At 44.3% G+C, this 26809-nt stretch overlaps 1 protein-coding gene across 5 annotated transcripts in view; it reads right to left on the bottom strand.

Moving 5' to 3' along the window:
* Positions 1–22516, bottom strand: part of ASB15 (ankyrin repeat and SOCS box containing 15) — a 42350-nt gene extending 19834 nt beyond the window's left edge. For 3 of the 5 annotated variants that reach the window (XM_075015182.1, XM_075015201.1, XM_075015191.1), the window contains exons 1-6: positions 22417–22516; positions 12831–12964; positions 10753–10805; positions 10537–10668; positions 9894–10052; positions 3900–4145 (exon numbers count right to left, since the gene is read on the bottom strand). In XM_075015182.1, coding sequence (XP_074871283.1) covers positions 3900–4145; positions 9894–10052; positions 10537–10668; positions 10753–10805; positions 12831–12946 — 706 coding nt within the window. In that variant the 5' untranslated portion in view covers positions 12947–12964; positions 22417–22516. Of the gene's footprint in view, positions 1–3899; positions 4146–5758; positions 7849–9893; positions 10053–10536; positions 10669–10752; positions 10806–12830; positions 12965–22416 lie in introns of those variants that run through there. The other 2 variants (XM_075015212.1, XM_075015221.1) reach the window with 2 other exon arrangements.
* Between the last annotated feature and the right edge of the window lie 4293 nt (positions 22517–26809).

Below are 26809 nucleotides of genomic sequence, written 5' to 3'. Positions count from 1 at the left end.
TTGCTGTGGCTGGGCTGTTGCAGGCTGGGATCTTCTGGGACTGTGGGGAGCCCCTGGTCACGTCTGGTGCCCCAGCCCCATGGCCCAAGAGGATGTATGCCCTGTGGTGTACGTACCTGATGGTCAACTGCCGCAGTCAGGGGATGCCCATTGGACGGATGTCCAGCTGGAAGTCCAGGATGGGAGGTCAATGAGGAGCCCCCCCTCACTGCTGGACTCCTCGGCAGTCCCGAGGGCTGGCTCCTCCTGTAGGCCCCGGGGTATGGGGCTGGCCTCCAGGCCTGACTCCAGCTCCAAGGCCTGCTGGGGCTCCTCAGCTGTGATGTCAAGGATGGCCATGGGGGAGGAGGTGCCCTGGGGGCCCAGGATGGCCCTGAGCTCCCTGTAATAGAGGCAAGTGGCGGTGGCAGCCCCAGACTGGCTGGCCAAGTCCCAGGCCTGGGCATAACCCTCCCGCAACTCTTTCACCTTGCTCCAGACGTGATCTAGAGTGTGGGCAGCCAGGCGAATGCTTCTGCGTTCTGCCACTTGCTCCCCATTACTTGGAGCACCTCCTCCTCACCCCAGAGCCCCAGCAGTCTTGGAACTTGGCCTCCATCCAGGGGAGGCCCTGCCACTTCTTGGCCCCCCATCCGGCTGCCTGGGGGCCCTGAGTCCCCTCAAGGGGGAGCCCTGGGGGCACTTGGGGGCTGGCTGGCTGGCATGGGTATCGAGGGGTGGCTTGGGGCCTCTGGAGAGCATGCAGAGTGTGTGTGCTACTGGCTTCATGCTCTCAGCTTCCTGCCACAGGAAATCCGGGTCCGTGGTGCTTTAAGGGCTGCTGCGCGCAGTGATCATAGAGCTCCTCAGCTGATTGCCACCATGGAGGGGCCCATTACTTCCCATCTTCTGATACAGATAGCAACTTCTATGTCTTGCCGCCTAACGTTGATTTCAACTTGCAAGTAGTGCGCAGCATGCGTAGATGCGACACGTGCTATTTTGAAGTTGGGCCGGCTACTTCAAAGAAGCCAGCTAGTGTAGACATGGCCATTTATGTGGCACGCTTTTAACCCCAAGTGCAAAGCTTTCACTGATCTACAGCTCAATATAAAGGATAGCTGAGGTAGAAATTGGGACAATATAGGTTATGTATGCATTTAAACCATGGCAGCGGTTCAGTTGCAGCTTTTTGTGGTTCACTGTAGAATAGACACTCTCCAGGGTGATGGGAGGGATTCTTCCTTTACCCTAGTTAATCTACCTTCCTGAGAGACAGTGCAAAAGAATTGTTCCATTGCCCTAGCACCATCTACCAGGGGGGTTGTTAGCTCAGTTTAATTACTTCACTCAGGATTTTTCACACCCTGAGTGACATTGCTGGGTTGACCTAACTCAGTGACGCTCAACCTTATTACACAGGAGGGCCACATAACTCTAAGAATAAACTTGTGTAGGCCAAAAAGATTCTACACGTTTCAATAAGATTTAATATCACCAGTATTGATTTATATTTTAAGTTTAACTTGTTTCAAGAGTATTTAGGTAGGTTGCTTCTTTGCACTGTAGTGTCTGTTTACATGTTTTTGTAAACTAAATGATGTATGATGACAAAACACTAATGAATCAGCCATAAGTATATTGTGTTGAAGCAGGCTGTTGGCCGTATGGAATGCTCTGGTGGGTTGTGTAGTCTTTAGTCCTGCTGTTTAGTCTTTCTTGTGTGTTAACTGGCCAGATGACTGAAAACAAAACATGACACAACATGACACATTTTTCAAACTATCAAAACAAAAATTGTGGACCTAAGCTGGTGCCTGTTCAATGTCGTTGAAATTAGAGAGGGTCCAGAAGAGAGCAACAAGAATGATTAAAGGTCAAGAGAATGTGACCTATGAAGAAAGGCTGAAAGAATTGGGTTTGTTTAGTTTGGAAAAGAGAAGATTGAGGGGCGACATGATAGCGATTTTCAGGTATCTAAAAGGGTGTCATAAGGAGGAGGGAGAAAACTTGTTCTTTTTGGCCTCTGAGGATAGAACAAGAGGCAATGGACTTAAACTGCAGCAAGGGAGGTTTAGATTGGACATTAGGAAAAAGTTCCTAACTGTCAGGGTGGTCAAACACTGGAATAAATTGCCAAGGGAGGTTGTGGAATCTCCATCGCTGGAGATATTTAAGAACAGGTTAGATAGATGTCTATCAGGGATGGTTTAGATAGTACTTGGTCCTGCCATTGGGGCAGGGGGCTGGACTCGATGGCCTCTCGAGGTCCCTTCCAGTCCTAGTATTCTATGCTTCTATGATCGTACAAGCGCACCTCTTTCAGTTACACCTCATCCCTGATCTTTCATTGGTAAACTCTCCATGTAAAATGTGAGGGTTTCAGGATAAGTACATTGTCTTCACAACAGTGTTCAGCACTTACATTGTTCAGCGGAACAGTGTTCAGCACATTTACCTATAGATCTTAACGGATCATTGTCCCTGTGTAACAGATGTGGAAATAGATACAGAGATCCTAACTGATTTGTCAGCGGTCACATAGCATGTCAGTGGGAGATACATATTTCCTGTCTCCCTATAAAAACAATACCATAAGAATAATGCAAATAACAGCTCCCTTGAGATTCCCTGTGTGCCTTCCTCCTTGCCCCTCCCCCTGCCCACCCAGTCTAACCTTATGCAACAGAAAGTAGCAGAGATCGAGGCTTCAGAAAGTGGGGGAAAGCAAGACACTTGAAAGAGCTGCAGTCCACTGAGGCTAGAAATGAATGCTACCTATGCACTGAAATAAAGGATTCCTGACTTTCTATGGTGCCAAGCACTGACTTCAACTCATAGAAAGTCATTAAATAAGCTTCCAAATAATTTTCTGGTTATCAGCTGTCTTTTGGGGTATATTCAGCAGTGCTGACAGATGCCGCAGGCTGGGAGACAAGGCAGGAGGGGGAGCTGGCTCCCCACACCCAGAAAGGGTGGGGCCCAGGGCAGAAAGGGCAGGGCTTGGCTAGTCAGCTCTGGGCTTCCCTCCACCATGCGCAGAGCAGCAGCACAGGACTCAGTGGCATTTCAAAAGGTCCCAAGGCAACTTCCTCCTTTACCCCCTGCCCAATCAGCAGGCCTGGGTATGTCTACATTTCAATAAGAAATCTGTGGCAGTGAGCCTGAGAGCCTGGGTCAACTGACTTGAGTTTGCACTAAAGGGTTAAGAATTGCAGTGCAGACAATTGGATTTACACTTGGGCTGGAGGCCAGGCTCTGAGACCATCTTCCCCTTGATGAGTAACAGAGCAGAGTTCCAGACCAAGCCCAAACATCTACATTGCTGGGTTTTTTTTGGCCTATGGTGCAAGCCCAAGTCAGCTATACTAGACTCCTAGGCTATGTCTAGACTAGCCCCCAACTTCAAAGAGGGCATGGTAATCAGGGTGATGGGGGATTACTAATGAAGTGCTGCGGTGCATATGCAGCACTTCATTAGGCTAAATCTCCCCCCGCGGCAACTTTGAAATATGAAACTTCGAAGTGCCGGCTTGCATGTAGCCATGGGTACTTTGAAGTGCCTGTGCTCCTTTGAAGTCCCTTTATTCCTTAACATTACCATGCCCCCTTCAAAGCTGGGGGCTCGTCTAGACACAGCCAACGACTTGCTGCCATGGGATTTTTGTTGGAGTGTGGCCATGCCCTTGCTGTCTCCAGGTGGTCACACAATAAAAAAACCCAGACAAGAATAGCTTGTTTTTAGAACCATGCTCTCTAGTTCACTGTGATCTTCAATATTATTTTAAAAACACAGAGCAAGATCAGTGACTCTTACCTCCATTTTAATGAGATCAAATATATCTGACCTCACATATGCATTAATAACTATACAATATGTATGTGGTTGCTGAGGCACAAATCTTCACCTAGCTTCATACCTTTATGAATGAGATGCTCCAGCACATCACAGTGACCATATTCAGCAGCCACTCCTAATGGTGTTACCCCATAACCATCTCTTAGGTGCACATTTCCTCCATTCTTCAGAAGTAGAGAAACAATCTCTCTGCAGCCTTGTTTTGCAGCTTCATGCATTGCTGACCAGCGTTTTACACATGGCTGGTGGATACGACAGTTGTATTTAATCAGTGTCAATACCATTTCATAAGACCCCTGTCTCACAGCTGGAAAATATTGAGAAAGAAGAAAAAAGAGACAGTTAGGGATCTTGTTACACATGCTGAAAGATGAATTGTCAGATTTACGTTTTTTTCAGCGTTTGGAGAAAATTAAGCTGGTCATCCATGGGCGCAAAATTCAGAGCTCAGTCCTAAGATCTGTGGACCAAATACACTGGCAAGCAAAAGGTGGTGTCAGTAACATGTTGGACAAAGCAGTATAACTGGCACAGATTGACATTCAGCATGTATGCAAAATTTATGTTCCAAGGCCGCAGAAGCAGGCATATTGTAAGAAAAGCAACAAACAGAAGGGTACTGCGCTCTCTCAGGCCATCCAGTTAATTGCTTTTGCTGCCATAACATTTCTCCTTCCCCCCTTGGCAAGTAAGGTATATTCTCAAGACTTTGTTCTTCATGTGTGAACCTCCCCGTGATTTCTCTCAATGTTCTACACATGCAAGGCTTGTAAGACTGGCCTTCCATTTAAAACTATGTTGATACAGATTCACTACTTAACAAGCACACCCATTCAACTTTTCAACTGGAGTCTAGTGCGTAATGTGCACCACCTTTTGCCACAGTTGAATATGGCTCTTTGCTTTTAGTGCTACAATGGACTATTCAACATTTTCCCAGTGTTCCAACTGTATCCCACTTATTCAATCAGCTTCTGATGCTAATGCATGAACTAATGTCCATTGGTTGCTGCTAGCCAAGATAATGCTGACATCCATTCTACTTAAAGGCCAACCTCTGCCCTTTTGTGGATCCAACTGTGAAATTATAATGGGTAACGGTGAAGTTCAAGATCAGCGCGATTTAACAGTCTGTAGGAGATTTTTCTGTTCATGCACATTTTGCTACCCAGATCAAGAAAGATCAGATTTTAACATTCAACAATAATATTTCTACCTTTACTTTCATATGGGTCTAGACCTTTTTTTTTTTGCCTTGTTTTTACTTCTATATTTAGTATGAGCTCGGTAGTTTATGTTTAATCTATTATGGCATTTCCATTGAGTTCAATGAAAATTTTGCTTCCAAGGGTTAGCGTGATCTAACCCTGAATTTTTGGACAAATTCCTTAGTCTGTGACACTCCAAGGTCTCAGCAATAATAACCTGTCATGAAAGTCTGAAAAACATGCAAGTTTCTCCATCAAAAAACAGTGTTGGTGACTATTCAGTTTCAGCTGATGATGTTTTGTGATGATGCTAATCATGGAATTTTGTGGTATGTACCCAACTATAGAGGCCTCTAACCTACAGTTCTCTTAAGGACTTGGTGCAGAAGTCATTCAGTTAAATTAAAAGCAATTCTGTGTTTCTTCCCATATTGAGTGGTGAGTGCTTGATGATATTCTCAATTAATTCAGTGGGACTGGCATTGAACTGTAAGGTGCAGAGTACCCTCTGCTTCCATGGACTCATTTCCAAATAACAACAGCCTCATTGTGTAAGGACCCCACAGGCCAAAAACTCTATATCTCAGGAAATCATAAAGAGAAAAAACCCCGGAGAGTAAATTTAGTGGGAGAAAATAAAACCTCTCTCTTTCAGTGCTAGTAAGAATTTACTCTTCCTGTTATTCATCAGACAGAAGCTATAATATCTTACCTTAAAAGTTCCGTGGATTTGCAACTTTTGAAAAGAACTGAAGAAATACAAAGTAATAAATTCTAAAGAAACTTTTACAAATCCTGTGTGGCTCAGGCCTTAAAATGTTAATACGCTAATTGCTTTATCGGGTGTTCTTGGTAGTTAGAATTGACAAAAGATAGTAGCCATCAAATGTAACATTTTAATAAGTCGAATCATTGTATTTCAGTATGTAGGATGAGGAATTGTATTAGTTTTACAGATTGATTTTCTTCATAATAGTGTGTGTACTTTTTAACAAGAACTGGAAGCTGGTTCAGATAAATTATTAATATATAGTAAAGCTTATTTAAGTCTATCAGTAGAAAAAGTTCTAAAAGAATAATCTGTCTTTGAACTGAGATTTTACTTAGTAATTTAGTTATATGCCATTTTCCACAAATTTTTCTGACAGTGAAAATAACTAACTGCTTCTGACAAAGTCAGCCTGTAAATATAATATAATTCCACTATCTATATTCTCCAGCAGGCCATACTCAGACATAAACAACTACTTGTAAAACGTGCAAGATTTCATTAATGGTTGTTTCAGTCTCTAGTCTAGTTAAACACTCGTGTATTGAGTGGTCACATGAAGCCAGATTTTTAAAGGTAATTAAGCACTTGTGATGGGGAGTATTCCCCACATATGTCCCCATGAAGGGATTCAACTTAGGCCAAATTGACCAATTAACTTGTTAAGCTGCAAGCTTGGAGGATATTTAGGCTGGGAGCCCTATTATGGGAAGCTGATCCATGCACAAACAGGTGTGGCTTCTATGAAACTAGGAAGCTGGTAGCAGAAAAGGAGCAGGAGGCCTTCTTCCTGGAATGAAAGAATCAGAGAATAAAGATTTATCCAGTAAGCCCAGAAGAAAAGATTTTTCTAAAAAGGTAGAGAATGTGAGTTAAGGACAGGTAATGAAGGAAGCCTTCTAAAAGAATGACAGGAAGGTTTGTGGTTCCCTGGACCTTTGCTTCTGGAAATAGGGACCTGAACTGGAATCCAGAGAAGAGGGTGGGCCAGTGTTCCCCTCCCTGTGTGAGCGGCACCATCTGGACTGTGAACTTGGAGGACAGGACCATCACTGGGTAGGTATGAGGCCCAGGACAACTCAGCCCCCCTAACTTAGGAGGGGGTGTGGGACCTGGGACAAATCAACCTGGTGGCTGGGCTAGTGGGATGTATTTGGCCTGTTGGGATGCCTGCTCCAGCTGGTAATTACCAGCACCTACCCTAGATCTATTGTTGCCCGTACTACCAGGGCAGCTCAGGGCTCTGGCCAGGGTTTTGGACTTGCTGCACTGAAATGCGGGGGGTTTAGCTGAGCACTGTCTCCATTAACTTCCAACAAGCTGGCAGGCCCTAAGGAAATGACAGTTTCATCTTCCAGGACTGACAGCATGGGCCAGTTGTATCTGCTTATGAGGCTTACAAACTATGGTGCCTAGAGTGATCACGCCAATTTGCCCTACCTAAGGGATGACTCTACTGGAGACTAGAGCCATGTTTTCTGTCCACTGAATAAGCAGCCCTGGTAGTGGACGTAAGGACTGCCTGGAACAATGAAGAAGATGTTGATGTTACCCTGGAAGGGGAAATGTCATACTGGTCTGGCTGGAGTGCTGAGGGTAGGAGGAAGGAGGAGAGAGATAGCGTGTGCGCGAGTGTGTCAAGGAACTGCAAGAAGAGGATATTGTGCTGGAAGAGCTAGTCCACAGAGTGGACATTAGAAGACCTCACCTATGGCGAGCAGAGGTCTCTGTGATAGCATCTTAAGATGTAGATTGTCATATAGAATGACCTCCATGGCAATTAGGCACCCAGATGCTTTTGAAAATCCCACTAAGTGTGTATTGCTTGGCTCCTATATAACTCTCAAAATCTGGCCCTGAGACCTGATCTGGCCCAGTGAAGTCGATGGGAGTCATCCCATTGACTGCAAGAGACTTCGGGTAACTCCGTAGTTTATTTTCTATACTTATCTGTTTTCATTTATAGATGGTCCCTCCATTTCAGTGATAAAGCACGTTGGCAGGGCAGGGCAGTGCAGGAAAACTTCAATTGCCACTGCCTAGTAGTGTCTATTCTGTAAACATTGAAAGTAAATCTGTTTCCAGGAATGTCAGCACTTCATCTTTCACGTGCATTAAATTAATATTAATTTTTAAACATAAAAGTTCTGCTTAATCAAATGTAACAACAAAAATAAAATGGTTTATATATTTCCCCAAAAAAATTAAGCAATAGAACTTCCAAATGTGACTAATATTTTAAAATGGGGGACAGCCTCTGTGTTACGTTACATAATATACTAGTTGCAGAAATCAAATCTATCTTTTGGTCAAGTCCTTGCAATCAATATAGTGTTCTATCAGCTGTATTAACAATTGTGAGATCTGCCCCAAGTCTTTACGGCAACTCAAGATGCACGTCCCAGAAATCATTTGATCAGAGTCTGATTGTGTCTCAAATTCACACTGGAGCTGTAATCTAGCCTGATCAACTGTGTGTGTGTTTGTTGTATCTAAGAGGTGGCAGTTTGGAGCTGGCACTGAAACTGACAAAGATTTGCTACAGAAGTAGCAGGAGAGAAAAAGAAAAGCTGGAATATTGGAATAGCTTCTATTCAAAGCTTGGGGCACATACCTTTTTTTTCCTTGGGACAACAGCTGAAAGAATATAAAGGTTACTGTTGTGATTTGTGAAACAAAGAATAGAACATACTGTTGGCAGGGAGGCATATATTGCCTCTCAAGTTCTGAGATATAAATATCTCAGCTTTACTATAGAAAGGTGCTTTTAAAATGTGATGCAGGAGCTCAGTGCCAGTAAACTTAACCCCTTAGTTGCTCATACAACACTAGAGTGGAAATTCCCTAAGATATCTCAGTACTCTCTTGGTGAAAGGTAGTTGGTAAAACTTTTTAAAGACAACTCCTAAATACTTAAAGTGATTTTGAAGAACTTTTCCTGAATGTACAAATCTATTCCTTTTGTTTAGTGTATAGATCAACTCTTTCATAAGTAGATTCCTTGTACTTTCTTAGCCCAAGCTATTAGTTCAACTTAGAATGTATTTCTTTCATTATTTTCATCTGCTTTTTGTCTGATATTGGTAACTCTAAGGACATAAACTGATTACCATGAAAAGAAATCTAATATGACCACTTCTGAAACATACCCCTATAACATCATGCACGGTCTCCTCCTGTACCCTCTTCCATCAATAGAAGAGTTCTCCCGGACTTCATGAATGAGGGATCAGATTTGTTGGTCTACACTGCAGGATTGGCAGAATTTGAGTTAGCAGACACTGGATGTATTAACCTAGGGCTTGAGTGCCTATACTCATTTGTAGCTGTAAATTAGGAATTGCTGAATGCTGGATCCAATCTGGGGCTTCAGCTTCTATGCCGCACTATACTGGATAAATGCAACCACATATATATACCACACTTCCTAGCACCCTCTGAAAATATGGTCCTTCTAGCTCTTTGTGGTGCAAGCATGGGAAAACTTGACGGTTCACCAAATTTGTCTGTCTAGAGGACAAACAAAGTTGGCCCATGGGATTGTGGAATACTTCCTGTAGACTTCCAGAGCACAAACCTTGTGGGCACTGAAAAGCTTGAACCTGAATCCCAGCTTGATTCAGGCTCAGATCCTCTATTCCCGGTAGGCTCCTGGGACCCTGTTTCAGATCCCTACATTAGCACAATTTGTGTGTAAATGAAGACGGGGGGCGGGGGTGGGGAATGGAGGAAGGTTAGATTTGAGTTTGAATGCTGGGTGTTGACATACACATAGAGTATGCAGGGAAAGCCAACAATTAACTGTGAAAACTTACTAAAGGAAAATTAACGTTATTTGAAAGCAGCATAATGGACTTTAATTTTCCTTCTAAAAACTGAACAGCAGCTAAACTACTTTAGTCAATGAGACCAGTCAAGTGAGTAAGGTCTATTCACATGAACAAGGGTTTGCAAGAGAAGACTTCAAATCCCCTTCTTATGTTTGGCTTTGGGAAAGACAAGAATTGGATAAAACAATTTAAAATACTGAAAACTCTGTGATTCATGTGGATTTAATTAATAGAAAAGAGGAAATTACCTATGAGTAGAGGCGTTTCTCCTTTACTGTTTGTGCTATTAGGCCAAACTCCTTTTTCCAATAATGCTCTTACATTTCCAACAAGACCAGCTTTAGCTGCCAAAGTTAAGGGTGTTTCTCCATCACATGTTTTATATTCCCACATTGATTTATAAGATGCTAGAGTTCAGGAAGTAGAAAATAAAACACAAAATTAATATGACAGGCATTTAGGACATAACACAATTGGCATGTTGAGAAATATCTGCACGAAAATTAATTTAAATTGTTTTAAACTTTGACTTACTGGTTAGTCCTGCCACAATGGTTTATTATTGCAGTCAGTAACTTGATCATACAGCTCTTCTCTGAATAATTATAGCTTTCCGAACAAAGTGATTCAAAACAGACCAAACTCTCTGTTGATGTACATGGGTGCAGTTTCACTGTAGTTAACAGACCTGTGCCAATTTACACTAGCAGAGAATTTAGCCCATGTTACTGAACAAGCCATGCAACAGTGGAGGGTTTTTTCATGCATTTTGCAGTTATTGATTCCATTCTTCTGTTTATCTATTTATTGTTTTGGGGTTTTTTTTTTCATTAATCATATCTTATAGCTTTCCAATCTCCTAGCCCAGTGGAGTATCTTGAGCTCACTTACCATCCAATATGATTTCAAGTATTTGCTGAATTGGCTGAGCTGCAGCCTCGTGAAGTGGGAACCAACCTCTTTCATCAGCTTCATCCAATGCATATTTATGTTTCACATAGTTGTGAAGATCACATATTTGGCCTGAAATAAAAAATAGAGCATATGTGAAAAAAAAGGACAATTTCATTGCTTTACACAACAAATGTCTAATTTCAATATTTTTACCTTGTCTTATGGCCGCTACAAGTCTCCTATTGTGATCACTGGGCGGTACAAATCTGTTGGAGGGATGACAGACTGTATCAAATATACATATATACTGTATCAAATATACATACATGATATTGAAGCATGATTTTTAGAGTGGTTTTAATCACTTGTTTCCACAGGTTTTCAACATTAGGTTTCTATCAGCTCAACTACAAATCCTGATTCACTGTGTGACCTTAAAGAGCACATGGGAATGTTATATACCAGATAAGAATTTGCAGTTACAGACTCTGGACCCCAGGTTTCAGGCCAAGGATGGCCTGTGACCATACATGATGCATGGACAGCGCACAGAGGATCACATACCCCCTCCAGCATTGCACCCCCCCCGACACACACACTCACCATCACCTCCATGCCACTCCTGATAAGTGTGGAGGCCTCCCCGGAGTGGCACAGCCTGAGAGCAGTGTGAGCTTCCTAGCTTGTGCTACGCCTAGGCTGCACCACTCCAGGGGACGCCAGTGGCTGATGCCCCCTCCAGAATCCTTTGCCCAGGCCTGCCCATAGTGAGAGTGGGGACAGCTAGTGTTAGCAGTGTTACTGAGCGTGCTTCGTCTGTTTGAGCATACTCAGCACAAGCCCCACCACAAATCTGGGGGAGAGGATACATGTCCCTACATATTCCAACCTCGCGCTTTATCACTGGCCTGAGACAGAGCCCAGGCAAACATAACGCAACACATCTTTTTGTCAGACGCTTTTGTAGCTAATGAAGTGCAGTTTTAATACATAAAGACAGTTGCCAATATTTTTAACTAATATTTAAACCCATTCAGAGCAGATCTATGTGATATGGTGGAAAAATGCCAGTGACTGCCAGGACCTTGTGCTATTATGCTGTTGAGTACAGCAGCCTAATAGCAGGAATCAGGCAAATGATAGACAGAAACGGACAGTGGCAGGGGTGATAGGCTTCAGTAAAGAAATGGGCTCTGATCTTGTAATAAAAAACACATGCAGGGCCTTACTTTCATAGAGTTAATTGATCCCATTATAAGACCAGAGTCATACATTGAACTGTATGTTTAACGCTTATCTGTCTTTGCCTTCCTTTTCAAACACTGTACAGCATTTTACAAAATGTCCTTCAACCTACAGAAGACACATAGTGGCCATACAATTCCTATTAAAGCCAAAAGAGGTAACTAACAGGTAATATATTCAAAACCATCTTGTGATTTAGAAATTGAAGACCCATTTTCTAAAGAGATGTAGGTACTTAGGTACCAAAGTCTCACTGAATGCCCACGAGACCTGAATGAGTGTAGGTACTCAAACAGTAGGTTAATAAACACAGAGGCTACATGTTCACTACAAGTATCTGTTGACAGTAATGTCTGTTGACAGAGCTGTGTCGACAGAAACTCTGTCGACAGTGCATCTACACACAAAACCAGATTGACAGAGCGATCCACTCTGTTGATAGAGAACAACCAGACTGGCCTGCCCTCCGTCAACAGAACAGCTGACCGGAAGCTCTGCAAATAGGGCTGCCCGGTGAACTGGAAGCCCTCTCTGTCAACAGAAGTGTCTACACTGCACTGCTTTTGACAGAATTCCGTCGACGGAAGCGCTGCTCCTCGAATTTTTGAGGGACAACACTGTAAAGGCAAATGCAGAGTTCTGTCCAGAGTCTGTCAACAGAACGCTTTGTGTGTGTAGATGCTCCCTGAGTTATGTTGACAGAAGGCCACTTCTATTGACAAAATTCTCTAGTGTAGACACAGGTAACTCAGGTCTGCTAACTCAAGTTTTATTAACCCTGGGCTTACAGTGCTATGTAAACATACCCAGTAATTACAAAGCACTGTCCATTTTCTGCGAAGAGAGGATTGTTTATTAGCATGTTATTAATGAAGACAGTTATATTGTAGCTATATGTCTGTACTTAGTCATTCTATTACACAGTGTCTAGCTGAGAAATTGGTAAACACAGAAAACAGCCAAACTCAAAGAAATATTTTAATTGCTCAAAACACCTTAAAAACTCAATATAATCTCATCACTTGTACGTGCATTCACTGAAGTACCTGTCATGGTAATGGGCAGATGTCGGGTGACTGGCTTCAGATGATTCTTGAACACTAAGCTGAATTGCATAAGCAGTGAGATGGTCTTCAATGGAGTCCTCATTATCTTCCATCATCTTATGTGAAAGGTTGACCTGTTGTCAAGAAAAAAATATAAAAATGTACTGAAAGGAGCCAGAATTGCCAATCTTATTCATGGTGAATGATACTTCACTCTGAGGCTTGTATACATGGCAGCAGTCTCAAATCTGAGTGCATCATCTGGCAGAACAGTTATATAATATGCAGAAGCAACAAGAAGTCTTGTGGCACCTTATAGACTCACGGATATTTTGGAGCGTAAGCTTTTGTGGGCAAAGATGAAGTGGGTCTTTGCTCATGAAAGCTCATGCTCCAAAATATCTGTGAGTCTACAAGGTGCCACAGGACTTCCTGCTTTTGAAAATACAGACTAACTCAGCTACCTCTTTGATACTATGCAGGCACTACTACATCATAGTTAAACTCCTTTGTTCTCCATTGAAACCAATTTTTAACTAAAAACTTCCCAAATTTCACAAAAAGTATTATTCACTTTTTTCTGCTTTTACCTGCCTTTTATGTTATTCAAATATATAAAAATGTGTGTTTAATAAAGAAAATACAATTTATGGCATGATACATACTTATTGTGCTAATATATGTGACTGTGCATATATGCAAAGCTGCCGATTGAAGTCTGGCTAGATATTAGTTTAGACCAGTGGTGAGCAAATTCTGAAATATATACACATCTGAACATACTGATGAATCTCACACCCCCTACGTGCACATTTCAAACAATTAGCAGATAACAATTTAAAGATCTGATATACTAAAATGGGAAGAAAAAATCTGTTAATTAGCAGACTACATTTCAGAACACAGGGAACATTTTAAAAAATTAAACTAAGTAAAGCAGGAGAAAAGGACTAAGTTGACAGCGCACACTGCAAGTGGTATGGCCTGATAATTCAATGTAAATATGTATCGGCTAACACAGGGCGAGCGTCTCTGATCTGAAACTCTCTTGTCTGGCAACATCTGTAATCCAGCATGATTTTAGTTAGCCAGATGACCACTTAACATGGGTGTGGACAAGGTTACCATGGTCCCATAAAGTTTGTTTACAGCCACCACTTCTGGCTCTGTATTCTGTATTGTTATTTAGCTGTAATTTACCTCTAAGACCCCAGCAAGCAGCAGAAATGTTAGTAACGTGCTAGACAACATTGACCTCCCAAGGTCCAGCAAATTCTCTCGTGCAGCATTGGTCAGATCCCAAGGGTGCTGGATGAGAGAAGTTCAACCTGTAGTTCTAAGCTGAGTGATGCTGATGACATTGTGCAAGTTGCCCTTCTTGACAGGTAGGTGAATTCTGAAAGACCTCATGAGGGTTTTATTAAGTTGCTGCCATTCAAAGGCCAAACAAGGGGAGAAGATATTTTTTCAGCTGTCATTGGCTACCTAAAAATGAAAGAAATAAACACCAGCCACATCATCTCAGTTGCAACTGAAGAGGCACCAAGAAAAGAAAGGGGCGCCAGGGATTTGTTTCTCTGTTGGAGAAAATGCTGGCTCATAATGCGCTACCGTTTCAATGCACACTTCATCAAGGAGAACTCTGTGCACAAATGTTTCCGCTGGAGGTTACAGAAGTGATGAGCCTGGTAATGCACATAATCAACAAGGTAACGGCAAAAGGCTTGAACAATCAGCAGTTCTTCTTGAAGAGTCAACTGTCAATATTCTGACCTTCTCCTACACAACAAAGCATGGTGGTTTTCCAGGGGAAATGTGCTTGCATTTTTGCAGCCTAAGAGTAGGAAGAAGTGAAGGTGTTCATGCAGGAAAAGGATTGTGAATATGCAGAGCTGACAGATCCTGTGTGGCTACAGAAATTTCACTTCATGTGGACATCACCTCACATTTAAATAGCCTTAACAGAAGGCTATGAGGAGAGAGAAACACACCTCTCTTGCTTTTAGAAGAGGTGCTGTCATTTGAGCGAAAACTAACATTGTTTGCGAGAGACATTGAGGGAGGTTCACTGTTCATTTTCCACCACTGAAGCAATTCAAAGAGGCAACAAAGTATGAGCAACCCTAAAAATGTGATCGTGAAAATGCAAGAAGCCTTTGCAAGGCAATTTCAGGAATTTAGAAAGGAAAAGGCAACTTTTGTCATTTGTGTTAAAACCCCCTGAAGCTGATATCTCTGCACTCAACATTTCAACATTTATAGGAGTGGACCAAACAGAACAGGAATTGGCTCAGTTTCAGGACAAGGATATGTGGACTTCTAAATTCAGAAACTTGGTGACTGAACTCAAACATTTAGAAAAGCAGAAATCTGTAGACCAACAAGAGGGTGTCAGGGATCACAGAGGGAGCATGGGGGTCCCAGTGTGGCCAGAGGGAGGACAGGGATCTGGGATCATGGAGGGGGTTAGGGAGCCCGGGTGGCTCAGGGAGGCTGGGGTCACCGAGGGGGTATGAGGGATCACAGGGGCGCTGGGGTCATGGAGGGGCCTGGGATTTGCAAAGGGGTTGGGGGTCCTTGGAGATGCAGGGAGTCATGGAATCATGGCGGGCGGGTTGCAGGGGGCCTGGGGTCATGGATGGGGGCTGAGGGGCCTGAGGCTCACAGGGGGGTTGGGAGTCTTGCATCCCCCACCCCAGAGCCAGCCAAGTGAGGGGCCCCTATGTCCCACCCCACATTAGTTGCAGGTGAGGGGTCCCTGTGTAACCAGTCCCTGTGTCCCACCCCTGAGCCAGATGCATCTCCATGCCAGGTGAGGAGTCACATGTGAGTGGTCCCTGCATCCCACCCCAGAGCCAGCCACATGTTAGTGCCCAGTGAGGGGTTCCTCTGTAACCAGCCCCTATACCAAAGTCAGCTGCATCTCTATGCCAGGTGGGGGGTCCCATGTGACTGGACCCAGCAGCCCCGCCCCCGGCAAACCAGGCAAGTGAGGGGTCCCTGTTTCCCTCCCCAGGTTAGTGCCAAGTGAAGGGTCCCTGTGTAACCGACCCTGCCCCACCCCAGAGTCAGCTGCATCTCTGCCCCAGACAAGGTGTCCCCGTATAATGAGCCCCCTCATCTCTCCCCAGAGCCAGCCACATCTCAGTGCTGGGTCCCTGTATAACCACTCCCTGTGCTCCACCCTAGAGCCAGCCACATCTCAGCACTGCATGAGGGGTCCTTGCAGAAGAGAAACTCTCTAGAAGTCGGGGGTCTCAAACTCTGGCCCTACCCCCACAGCCCTGCAGCCCCTTCTTGCTCCTCCCCCCCAGAAGTGAAGGGGTCATTTTACTCTGTGACTCTGTTTAACCAGCCCCCTTCTACGCCCGCTCACCTGGAAGAGGCTGCAGCTCAGTGCCCAGTACCCAAATACCAGCCTCCTGCACCCCATACCAGAAGCAGCCACATTTCAGATCTGGGCAACGGTTCACTCTATAACCAGATCCCCACAGTGTCTCAGTACTGGTCAAGGGATCTCCCCCTAAGCAGCTCGCCACCCTACCCCAGAGCCAGCTGCACCTCCACCATGAGGGACCCCCCTCTAACCAACCCCACACCTCACCCCAGAGCCACCTGCATCTCCGCCACTGCACTGAGACACTTTGGTGCTTTTTTACCCACGTATTTTTAATTCTCACCCTATACAATTTGGCTATTCATTAGTTGTAAACATTTGCTCAATAAACTCCTTAATTACATGTATTAAGATATATAGTATTAATTTTTATGCAAATCTTGACTATAATAAGCAAACATTGTATTGTTTATGTACTTTCCCTTTTTCCATGCAATAACTACTATGAATATATGAGGAGGCGCAATTTTATGTTCTTGCCTCAGGTGCCAAATTAACTAGTTACAGCACTGGAACTGAAGAGTGAAAGTCTACAGTCCTGCTTGAAAATGAAAACGACGACCTACTCTCCAAACATTCAACCACTTTCCAAAGAAACTCAGCAGCAGAAACTGCACTAAAATACTGATAAGCAGAAAACTTTATCAGTGTGCTTAGGATGCTGAAAATAATTAAATGTCCCATTTCACTGATATGAGTTCACATGCACAGTGTATTTGTTTGAAATGACACAACTGTTGTCTCTAATGCTTACTGTATTTGACAGGAAGAAGCAGATGACATCTAGTAACCTCCAGAGAAAGAGAAGGTTTGGAATGAAAGTCAGGAAGACAGTGTTACAAACACATACATGTTCAGTGTGAGGAAATAGAATACGTAAAAAGTTGTAAGCATCCTGCATTATAAATCATTGCGTGTGTGCTGTTTTTAACATAAAGGCTACAAAAAGCATTGTTTGATCTTATTTATTAAGGACTGTCTTGTATTCACATGCATTGCAGCTCTTGAATTATTGAGTGTTTTTACCAAATGTGAAAAAAGTGGCTCTTCTTGCAATTTTGCTTGCTGACCCCTGTCCCAGACATTCACAATGTTTTTAGAACATAAGAATGGCCATTACTGGGTCAGACCAAAGGTCCATCTAGCCCAGCATCCCGTCTGCTGACAGTGGCTAGCACGAGGGGCCCCAGAGGGGGTGGACCAAAGACAATGATCAAGAGGCTTGTCTCCTGCCATCCATCTCCAGCCTCTGTCAAAGAGAGGCCAGGGACACGCTTCCTACCCCCTGGCTAATAGCCTTTTGTGGACCTAACCTCCATGAATTTATCTAGCTCTTCTTTGAACTCTCTTATTGTCCTAGTCTTCATGGCCTCCTCTGGCAAGGAGTTCCACTGGTTGACTGTGTGCTGCATGAAATAGAACTTTCTTTTATTAGTTTTAAACCTGGTACCCATTAATTTCATTTGGAGTCCTCTAGTTCTTATATTATGGGAACAAGTAAATAACTTTTCTTTATTTACCCTCTCCACACCGATCATGATTTTATATACTTCTACCATATGCCCCAAGTCAGTGCGTTACTTGACACTTCTCAGGGGTAAGCTCTTACGGACTGTTACCAAAATTTATGTGGGAAGGGGAGTGGGCAGTTGGCTGTCTTAGCAGATTAACAATGGGAGCTAGGGCACCTTTTTGCAAATTTGAATTCTGCCCATCTAACTCTCCAGCTTAATGCTGGTGCTGGCCCATGGGAACCCAAACCCGGAATATTTTGGGCCCTTCCCTTCCCCAAAATACATTTTAATAATTAATAATGGGTCTTCTGAGCTGTTTGGGACCTAAGCAATTGCTTAGTCTGCTTATGCCTTGCACCAGCAGTGCTCCAGAACTCATTCAGGTTGTTTAGTGTGCATTTTGCTAGTGATATCACATCATATGATAAACCCTGAGAGTAAATAAAAATTGCAAAATTGTCCTTCTGCAGTTATATAAAGTTTAAAATATGGTATTTCTATCTTCTTAAAAGGTATAAAACGTAAATATTATATCCTCTGTAAAATAAAGCAACACACCAAATAAATGTGCCTACCTAACTCTCTCAAAGCTAGCTCCGTGTTTCATCAAGTTCTGTCTGACTGAAGTGACATTAACAACTTAGTATGTTTGGTCTCTACATTAGTGGGGCTTAGTTAAGAATATAAGGGATCAGAAGTTGAGGAACTTAAACTACTACTCCTGCCAATTAGTAATATCCAGTACTTTACTCATGTCAGTGTTGCACAAATATTAATCAATTGAATTAATTAAATGAGAATTATGTTGACTGCCTCTCATAGAAGCTATGTCAACACTAGCTTTCCTCTTTTGAAAGAGGCATGCAAATGAATGAAATTGAAAATGCAAATGAGGCACAGATTTATACATTTGACATCTCATTTGCATATTCTTCTTTTGAAAGAAGAAAAGCAGCGTAGATGCAGCTCTTTCGAAAGTAATTCCCATCTTCAAAAGAAGCTTCCCTCCTATTTTTTTAGGAAGGAGGGTTCTTCTGAAGATGGGGTTTATTTTCAAAAGAGCCCCATCAACACTGCTTTTCTTCTTTCAAAAGAAGCTCTTTTGAAAGAAGAACATGGAAATGAGATGCCAGATATGTAAATCTGTGTCTCATTTGCATTTTCAATTTCCTTCATTTGCATGCCTCTTTCGAAAGAGGAATGCTTGTGTAGGCGTAGACAGAATGGCCAGCAGAATGACATTTAGCATATTGGTAATGCTGCTGGAATTTTGTCAGGAGTTTCAGGTCACGTAAGCAGTTCTTCACACAGGAGTGCTAACCTGACGCCTGTGTACTAGGTATTTGACACTGTAGCACTAAACTAAAAATTGATTTTAAAACATCACATACAAATGCTACAATCCTATATCTAAAGGCTTTACTATTTCATATTGTGATACCCTGTGAAGCAAAAACTTATCAATCATGGCATAGAGTCAGGAAAATGCAGAAGCTGAAAGGGTCACTGCAGGACTACAGTTTCAGGTTTTTGCAATCCTATCGCACTTGCACCAAACATGAATTGACTCTTCTCCCAATACTGGGATATAGGGGTCCTGGCCAACACTGTCATGCAAGGGGGTGCACTTTTTGATAGCAAGTGAACGCCCTGCACAAGCACAGTTCCATTGCCTTTAAAGGTAAACAGACACATATTTTGCTTTGCAGGACAGCTCTGAGTACAATAACCTCCAAAAATAAAAAATAGTTTTTGTGGACAAATAAATCTTTTTTTTTTCCTTCTCAGCAGAATAGGACTTTATCTAGCTTGTAGCAGACAGGGATATTCTAATGGAGCCTCTTCCCTCTGCTTTTGTGTCTCAAAGCCAGGCATCAACATAGTTATCCAAAAAAAGATTTCACACACGAGCTGAATATCAGATGAACTGGTCAGCAGGGTACAGAATCATGTTCCAAGGCTCTTCACACCATTGCACAGGCTTAACCAGGAACAAAAGGTACTGGCTGTAACACTTCTGTGCAAGATGTCAAATCCTAAAGTCCTGGAAAACTCTCTGTTTAAACAAGCATGACTGTAACGAATCTAAGAAAGTGACTGACAGTGTATTTTCCAAATCTCTTCCTAAGGCTCTTTTAAGAAATCTATAATCCACAGAAGTAAGAATGTTCAAAATTAAGACTGAACTTCTCCCTTTCATCCTGTCCTGTTGGAAGTACAGTTGGTTGGCCTATGAGAGAATGCTTGATTTGGAGTTCTGTCTAGGGTTTATTTTTCTCCTCAACTTTACATCTACTTCTATAATTTCAAAGACGTCTAAAAATCCTTTTTGCCTCATTGAAATGTGTTAATGTGATGTGAAGAAACCAATAAATGTAAAGTGTTACATAAAAGATAGCTGTACCTTGCAAGCAGTGTGCGCATGTCTTGGGGGGATGTCTTTGAAAAATATGGGACCAGTATTTTATAGCGTATATCCCTAGGTACACAAGCAAAATTTTCCCCACCACAGACACAGCTAACAAGTGAGAAGTTTTTAGAGCAAGTTGACTTGAAATTTTCAAAATGAAGCCACGAAGTTATATAGTACAGGTGTTTCTGTGGATACAATATGAGAAACTGAATAGTATCCATCAGGTCTGGCTTCCAACCAGAATAGGTCAGAGGTGCTATATGTACACTAGGCTATAACATAAAACTTTGTGCCTTCCTTCATACTTTCCTCTACACTGGGAAGAAACTTCACCAGAGATAAGTAGGTGTCATCTAAGTAAATTATTCTCCCTCCTCTTTCAAGAAACTTCTGAAAATTCAGCTGCCTATGAAGCAATCTAGCTATATCAAACCGGTATGGATAGGCCTTCATACTCTCTACTTTGCCTGATTTGGAGCAAGGACTTAAGCCTCCTACACAACAGGTGAATGCCATAGGCTACTGAATGTGATGGAAGTCTGGATGCTTCTTTTCCTTCCCTGATTACATAGACAGGAACGCCATCTTGGACCTGAGAAACCTTTCTGTCAAAAGTGATAGATTGCCTTGAAATATTTGTTTTGATTATTTGACATTTTTTCACAAAATATACTTGAGCAAAAAATATTGACCAGCTTTACTCCCTTATACCTTTAGAGACTGAACCAAAGCCCACTGAAAGTACTGGAAAAACTCCCATCGATTTCAGTGGGCCCTTTGATTGCAAAAGCCTTGCATAGAGCCGCTATTAGAGGGTTGGTACAATTTACATATTGCAGGTGGTTATGTTGGGCTCATTCCTGCAAAGTAGTAAGTACCCTTAATTCCCATTGATCCCAAAAGAAACTGAGACTGCTCACTACCTGGCAAGACCAAGATCTTCACACATTGTAGAAATACAAGTAATTTAATAAGAGTTGATATAATAAAGTCAGTTCAATTAAGAAAAATATGATGCATGACCAACTGTATCTCAGCAGTAAAAGATAAGTGTGCACTTAAAAATTATTACAAACTTTTTTCTTTTCTTTCTGGACCCACAAAATCAATAAGTACTTGGACAACAAACTCCTCTGATGTGATTTTGTAGAATTCACTAGGTGACAGTCACCATAGAACTCAGCTGGAGCACAGACTCAGCTAATGTTGGGTAAGGTAAGGGGTGGTTTTGGTATGTTTTCTCCAAAGAGTCTTTCTAAACACTACCGCTTGTACTGTATGAGATTAGAAGCATAATTAAAATGGAAAAAGCTAATACACCGGCCAAGAGGCTGTGACATGGTAGGACAAGTATGATAAAGTAAATGACTCACCAAAGTGCATGCGGTGGACATTGACTGAGGTGTATAAATACTTAGGGTGCCTGCTTTGCTATATCACTGCTGGTCAGCTGCTGTGCTGAGGTGATGATGAATAGTTGAAATGTGGATATTGCACAAGGATCACAATGGAATATGGTAGAATACTGGCACACTGGGCAACGGGAGAAGCATATTTTGTCTGACATACTTTTATGTAAAGTAGCAATGAGACCATTACAAGATGCAGCTGAAAAATTCCCTTTTCTTTACCCAAGAAAAATGTATTCATCATTTTTCATTCCAACCTCATTACTAGATGAGATAGTGGTTGCTATTTCTAGAAAATATTACTGTTCAGGCACTGACATAGTAGTGTTCATATAATCAAAATATTTTCCAGATTTTTAATCTAAAGCACGGTTTCATATTTATTTTACCCAGAAAAAACAAGTTCCCAAGAAATTATTGATTACTGTAGTTTTTTTATTTTTAAGGTTTTAGGCATCGTAAACCTCAAGAACCAATTTTCACAGAAAATAATTTGTTTTTCTTTAAACTCCTTTCTTTCACTCCAATAGATTTGAAATACATATAGATCATGAAACTTGAGTCTTAGAAACAGATGTGTCAAAGATTTATTATTATTAGGCAAATGTTTAGTGCTATGCAAGCAAGACATGTTAATCTGATTTCACATTTTTAAAATAAACTAAGCAGTCTTAACGTTTTCTAGAACTGGAAGGCCTTTAGGTGACCAAGCCTGAAGAAGTTATTCATAGTAATACAGTAATTAATAGCAGTTTAACTCTGGATACCCTCTGTTATAAATTATTGACAATTTTAATCTACTTCACCGTTAGGCTAATTGGCTAGCTACAGATAAAACATATGATATTCTCACCTTTTCAACCCATCATCTTGTCACTGTTACTTTGGGGCCTGTATTTTGAACAGACAGGAATAGCACTCCGCACGCCGATGTGTCTTGTGGTACTTCTAAAATTAAGCATGCTGTTGAGAGTTAAATTAAGATCTGACCTCATACAACTGTAATATAAGCAGACGTCTCCCCACAGGACAGTATTTCAAATGACTTCACTAGAATCTCATCAAAAGTAACATCAGGTCTGATTGGTGTAATAAGATTATCTGTGCTTTTATTGGTTCAAACAGCTCTCTTTAAGAAAATAAATGACCGTAGTCCCACTAACTATGTGAACACAATTTAGTAACCTATATATAAATAAAAAGGATCAAGAATGGATTAGCTGTAATACAAATATTTAGTCTTCTACACTTCTTCAGATCAGGCCTTTAGAGACAGCTCTTGTCATATTACTATATGTCTAACAGCTCCCAATATCTCACTATTCAAATTTTGTAGATGTGGTAAACCTGATGGGATGCCAATCCTTTATGGATTCAGTGACAGCCAATCCTAATTTGCAACTGGACTTTAATAATTTCCATTTTAACACAAAAGCTGGAGACAAAATCATCATAGTCAACATTGACAAGTCTGACCAAGAAGCTCTGAGTAATACCATCAAGAACATTAGCAGCTTTCAAATTGAACCACAGATATAGAGTAAGTAGGAAACTGGATGCAGAATGAGTTAAGACCTGAGTACTTTTGTTTGTTTGTTTTATTATCTATTTATCCAGCTATAGTGATTGAGGCACAAGTAAATTCAAGCAAACTAAACGTAGGGTGACCGTTTTGGGTGGGACACCCGTATTGTGGGCGCCAGGAAGGAGTCCTGATTTATTTTGCCGAAGGGGTTAATTGCCCCATAGTCCACCTTTTCTTCAAGCACAGGTGGCTGCTGCCTGGTTCTGGGTTCCCGCAGCTGGGGAGCCAGGAGCCGGACCGGTGTGGTGGTGTGGGTACTTCCTGGCTCCCTGCAGCAGGGGCTGCTGGGAGCTAGATCACTGCAGTGTGGCTGCCACCCAGCTCCCCACAGCTGGGGGAGCCAGGAGCCAGACTGGCACGGTGGTGCAACTGCCGCTCGGCTTCCCGCAGCTGGGGCAGCTGGGAGCTGGGAGCCGGACCGGCGCATCTGCCGCTGGTTCCCAGCTCCCTATGGCTGCGGGAAGCTGGGAGCTTCACTGGTGGAGCGGCAGCCCCATTCTTGGTGTCCCATGTCATGGGGCAGTCGAGAGCCACAGTTGCACCTGCGCAGCCAGGGAGCACCCCTGTGGCAGCCCCTGACTCTGATGACCATACATCCCATTTTGACTGGGACAGAGTCATTTGCCATGCCCCATATTTAGCCGGGGGAGATACGGTCACCCTAACTAAACTAAACTCATCAAAGTGTGGAAATGAGGATAATAAGCTTTCAGTGTCTCTGCCTTTGTTTGACCTCTGGGTTCAGACGAATTTTATTAAACTGTAAGCTCTCAGGGGCTTAGATAAATTGCTATAGCTTCAAGCACATTGTGTCCTCATTCTAAGCTGGGCACTACTGCAATATACATAAATTAATAATAATAAATGTTGTTCACAGTGACATACCTTTGCCAATGTTACTTGGCCAAAGCTACATCTACACTAGAGATATACTTCGAAAGACGATCTTTCAAAAGAGAGTGATCGAAAGCTGTTCTTTCTATGCGTAGCATCTACACACGGGCTGGGACTGGCGCCATTGATGACCTACATTTAAAGGGCCCTGTGTCATGTCAAAAGGGGCCTCCCAGGACATTGAAGGAGGGTGTCTACACTCACCAGAAGCCTCTTTTGAAAGAAAGGGCCAGGAAAGGCTGCGGCTGGGGTCGCAGGGTGGACAAGGCCTTCCGGGGTCGCAGCAAGCTGCTCCTTTTAAGCATCCCTCCCAAACACACTTGGTCTGAACAGCACAAGGCCTGCGAAGTTGCCACAAGCCTCGCAGGCACAGTGCCCACAGGAAAGACCATGGAGCAGCAGCAGCTCGACACCCTGCAGACTGCCACCAGCAGAGCAGGCGCCCTGCTAGCTGCAGCCCCAAGGTTGCCCAGCAGCTCCTGTCAGGGGAGCCCCCACCTAGGGCAAAAGGGATCACCCCAGACCACTGGGTCCTCCTGCTCCCTCCCCCCGTGGGCTCCTCCAGCTCTGGAGCCACCCCACCCGCTCCAAGTGGTGGGAGAAACTGGTCATGGGGGAGTGGGCCGATGACTGGTGACTCCAGAACTTCTGGATGTGGCGGCAGACCTTACTGGAGCTCAGCCAGTGGCTGACCCCTGCCCTGACACACCAGGACACCTGGATGCAGTGCACTCTCCCCCGGAGAAGTGGGTTGCAATAGCTGTCTGGAAGCTGGCTACTCCAGACAGCTACCACTCCATCGGACACCAATTTGGTGTGGGCAAGGCCACAGTTGGGGCTGTCATAGTGGAGGTAAGGAGGCCCGGGCATGCACCTGAGGTGGGGGGCTGGGGTCGGGCACACCCTACACACCCTCACGGATGCCTATGTACCCTCCCTGCATATGGTCCGCGCACTAAACACCATGCTCCTCCAGTGAGTCATCCGCATCAGGGACCTGGACATGGCCATCTCGGGCTTTGGCACACTGGGGTTCCCAAATTGCTTCAGGGCCCTCGACAGGACCCACATACCTGTCCGCACCCCAGTGCACAGCAGAGGACAATTCATAAGCTGGAAGAGATACCATTCTGTGGTCCTGCAGGCCATGGTGGACAGCTGGGGCTGGTTCCAGGACATACATGTGGTCTGGCCTGGCTGCACCCATGATGCGCAGATCTTCTGGAACATGGGCCTGTGCTGCCAGCTGGAGGCAGCACCCTATATCCTCCAGAAGGAGACCCTGCTGTGGGTCACTACCATGCCCCTCTGCCTGGTGGCTGATGCTGCATATCTGCTCAAGCCCTGGCTCATATGGCCCTATACGGGCCACTTCACCACCAGCCAGGAGTGGTTCAACAGCCAGCTCAACCATGCCTAGCAGGTGGTTGAGCGCACCTTTGGCCACTTGAAAGGGTGGTGGTGCTGCCTCCTCACCTGCTTAGATGTGGGCATCCTCAATGTTCCCCAGGTGGTGGGCACCTGCTGCACTCTACATAATATTGTAGAGAGCGGGGGGGGGGGCCTTTGCGCAGGGGAGGGCAGTCAAGATCTGCATGCCCTACCCCCAGCCAGCCACTGCCCTTAGCTGCCAGGTCCACCATGGGGGTATCTGCATCTGGGAGGCCCTGCACCAGTACTTTGCCAGGGGCCCCAGTGAGCACTGCCCTGGCCACGCCTGGCGGGCTTCCCGCACACTCTCCCACCTGCCCACCGAGCACACAGTACACAGTGGTTTGGGAAAAATAAAACTGTGTTAAAAACTACAATATTTTTTTCTCAAGAACAGTAGGGCTAACTATTTACAGGAGGTTGGGGCTAACTATACACAGAGGGAGGGGGACCTAGGTGGCCCAGGCAGTGGCTCATCACTCCGGGGCAGGGGTGGAGGGCTGTGACCTCCTCTGTCTCCAGGTTTCACACACCCCCCGCCTCCTCCAGGGTCCCCAGAGAGGCTGGATGGGGGCAGGGAGGACAAGGAGGTAAGGCTGGAGATCGGCCTTGGGCCAGCGGTACGGGTCAGTGGGGACCTCTCCCGGGGGACTGACAGTGGGGCCATGCCATGAGGGGCAGTGCGGTGGGGGCACCAGGCAGGGGCAGCTGGGCCAGGAGCTCCAGGTACGAGGCCACCATGTCCTTAAAGGTGGCCATGAAGTCCCCCCCGGTTGCCTGGCACCAGTTGGCCTCCCTCTCCTCAAAATGGAGCCAGCACTCGGCCAGCTCCACCTGGCACCGGATGGAGACAGCGAGGTGTGGGTCCTTGGCTGCCCACCTCAGGCTCCAGCATGACCGAACTCATCCAGGTGCTGGTGGGGGCTCAGGGTGGTCACCATCCCTCGGCTCCAGGGGACCGTCTGGGATGATGGACATTGCGAGACTCTTCTGGCCTTTGGATGGTGCGGGTGTGGAAACGGGGAAGAGAGAAAAAGGCTGTAAGTACTGAGCCCTGCCCCATGGCCCATGCTCCCCGTCCCTCCATGGGCACTGAGTCTCCATCCCCTGTTTCCCATCCGTGGGTGTGGTGGCCCTGTGGGCAGCCCCTTTGTGTGGTCAGCCCCCCCGGAGGGCAGGGCGCAGTGCTGTCCACAGAAGTGGGTGCTGATGGGCACTGGCAGCCGTGCTGCCGTCCCGGGGCCATGGTCTGGCTGGGCCCTGGTGGGCTGGGGTCTGCTGGGGGAATGGGGGGCCCCGGTAGTGTATGGTGCCCCTATCCCATGGTCTGAGGCAT

The sequence above is a fragment of the Carettochelys insculpta genome, chromosome 1 (genome assembly GCF_033958435.1).
Source record: "Carettochelys insculpta isolate YL-2023 chromosome 1, ASM3395843v1, whole genome shotgun sequence".
Taxonomy (NCBI): domain Eukaryota; kingdom Metazoa; phylum Chordata; order Testudines; family Carettochelyidae; genus Carettochelys; species Carettochelys insculpta.
The sequence above is the reverse complement of the archived record's forward strand: the minus strand, read 5'-3'. Positions and strand labels throughout refer to the sequence as shown.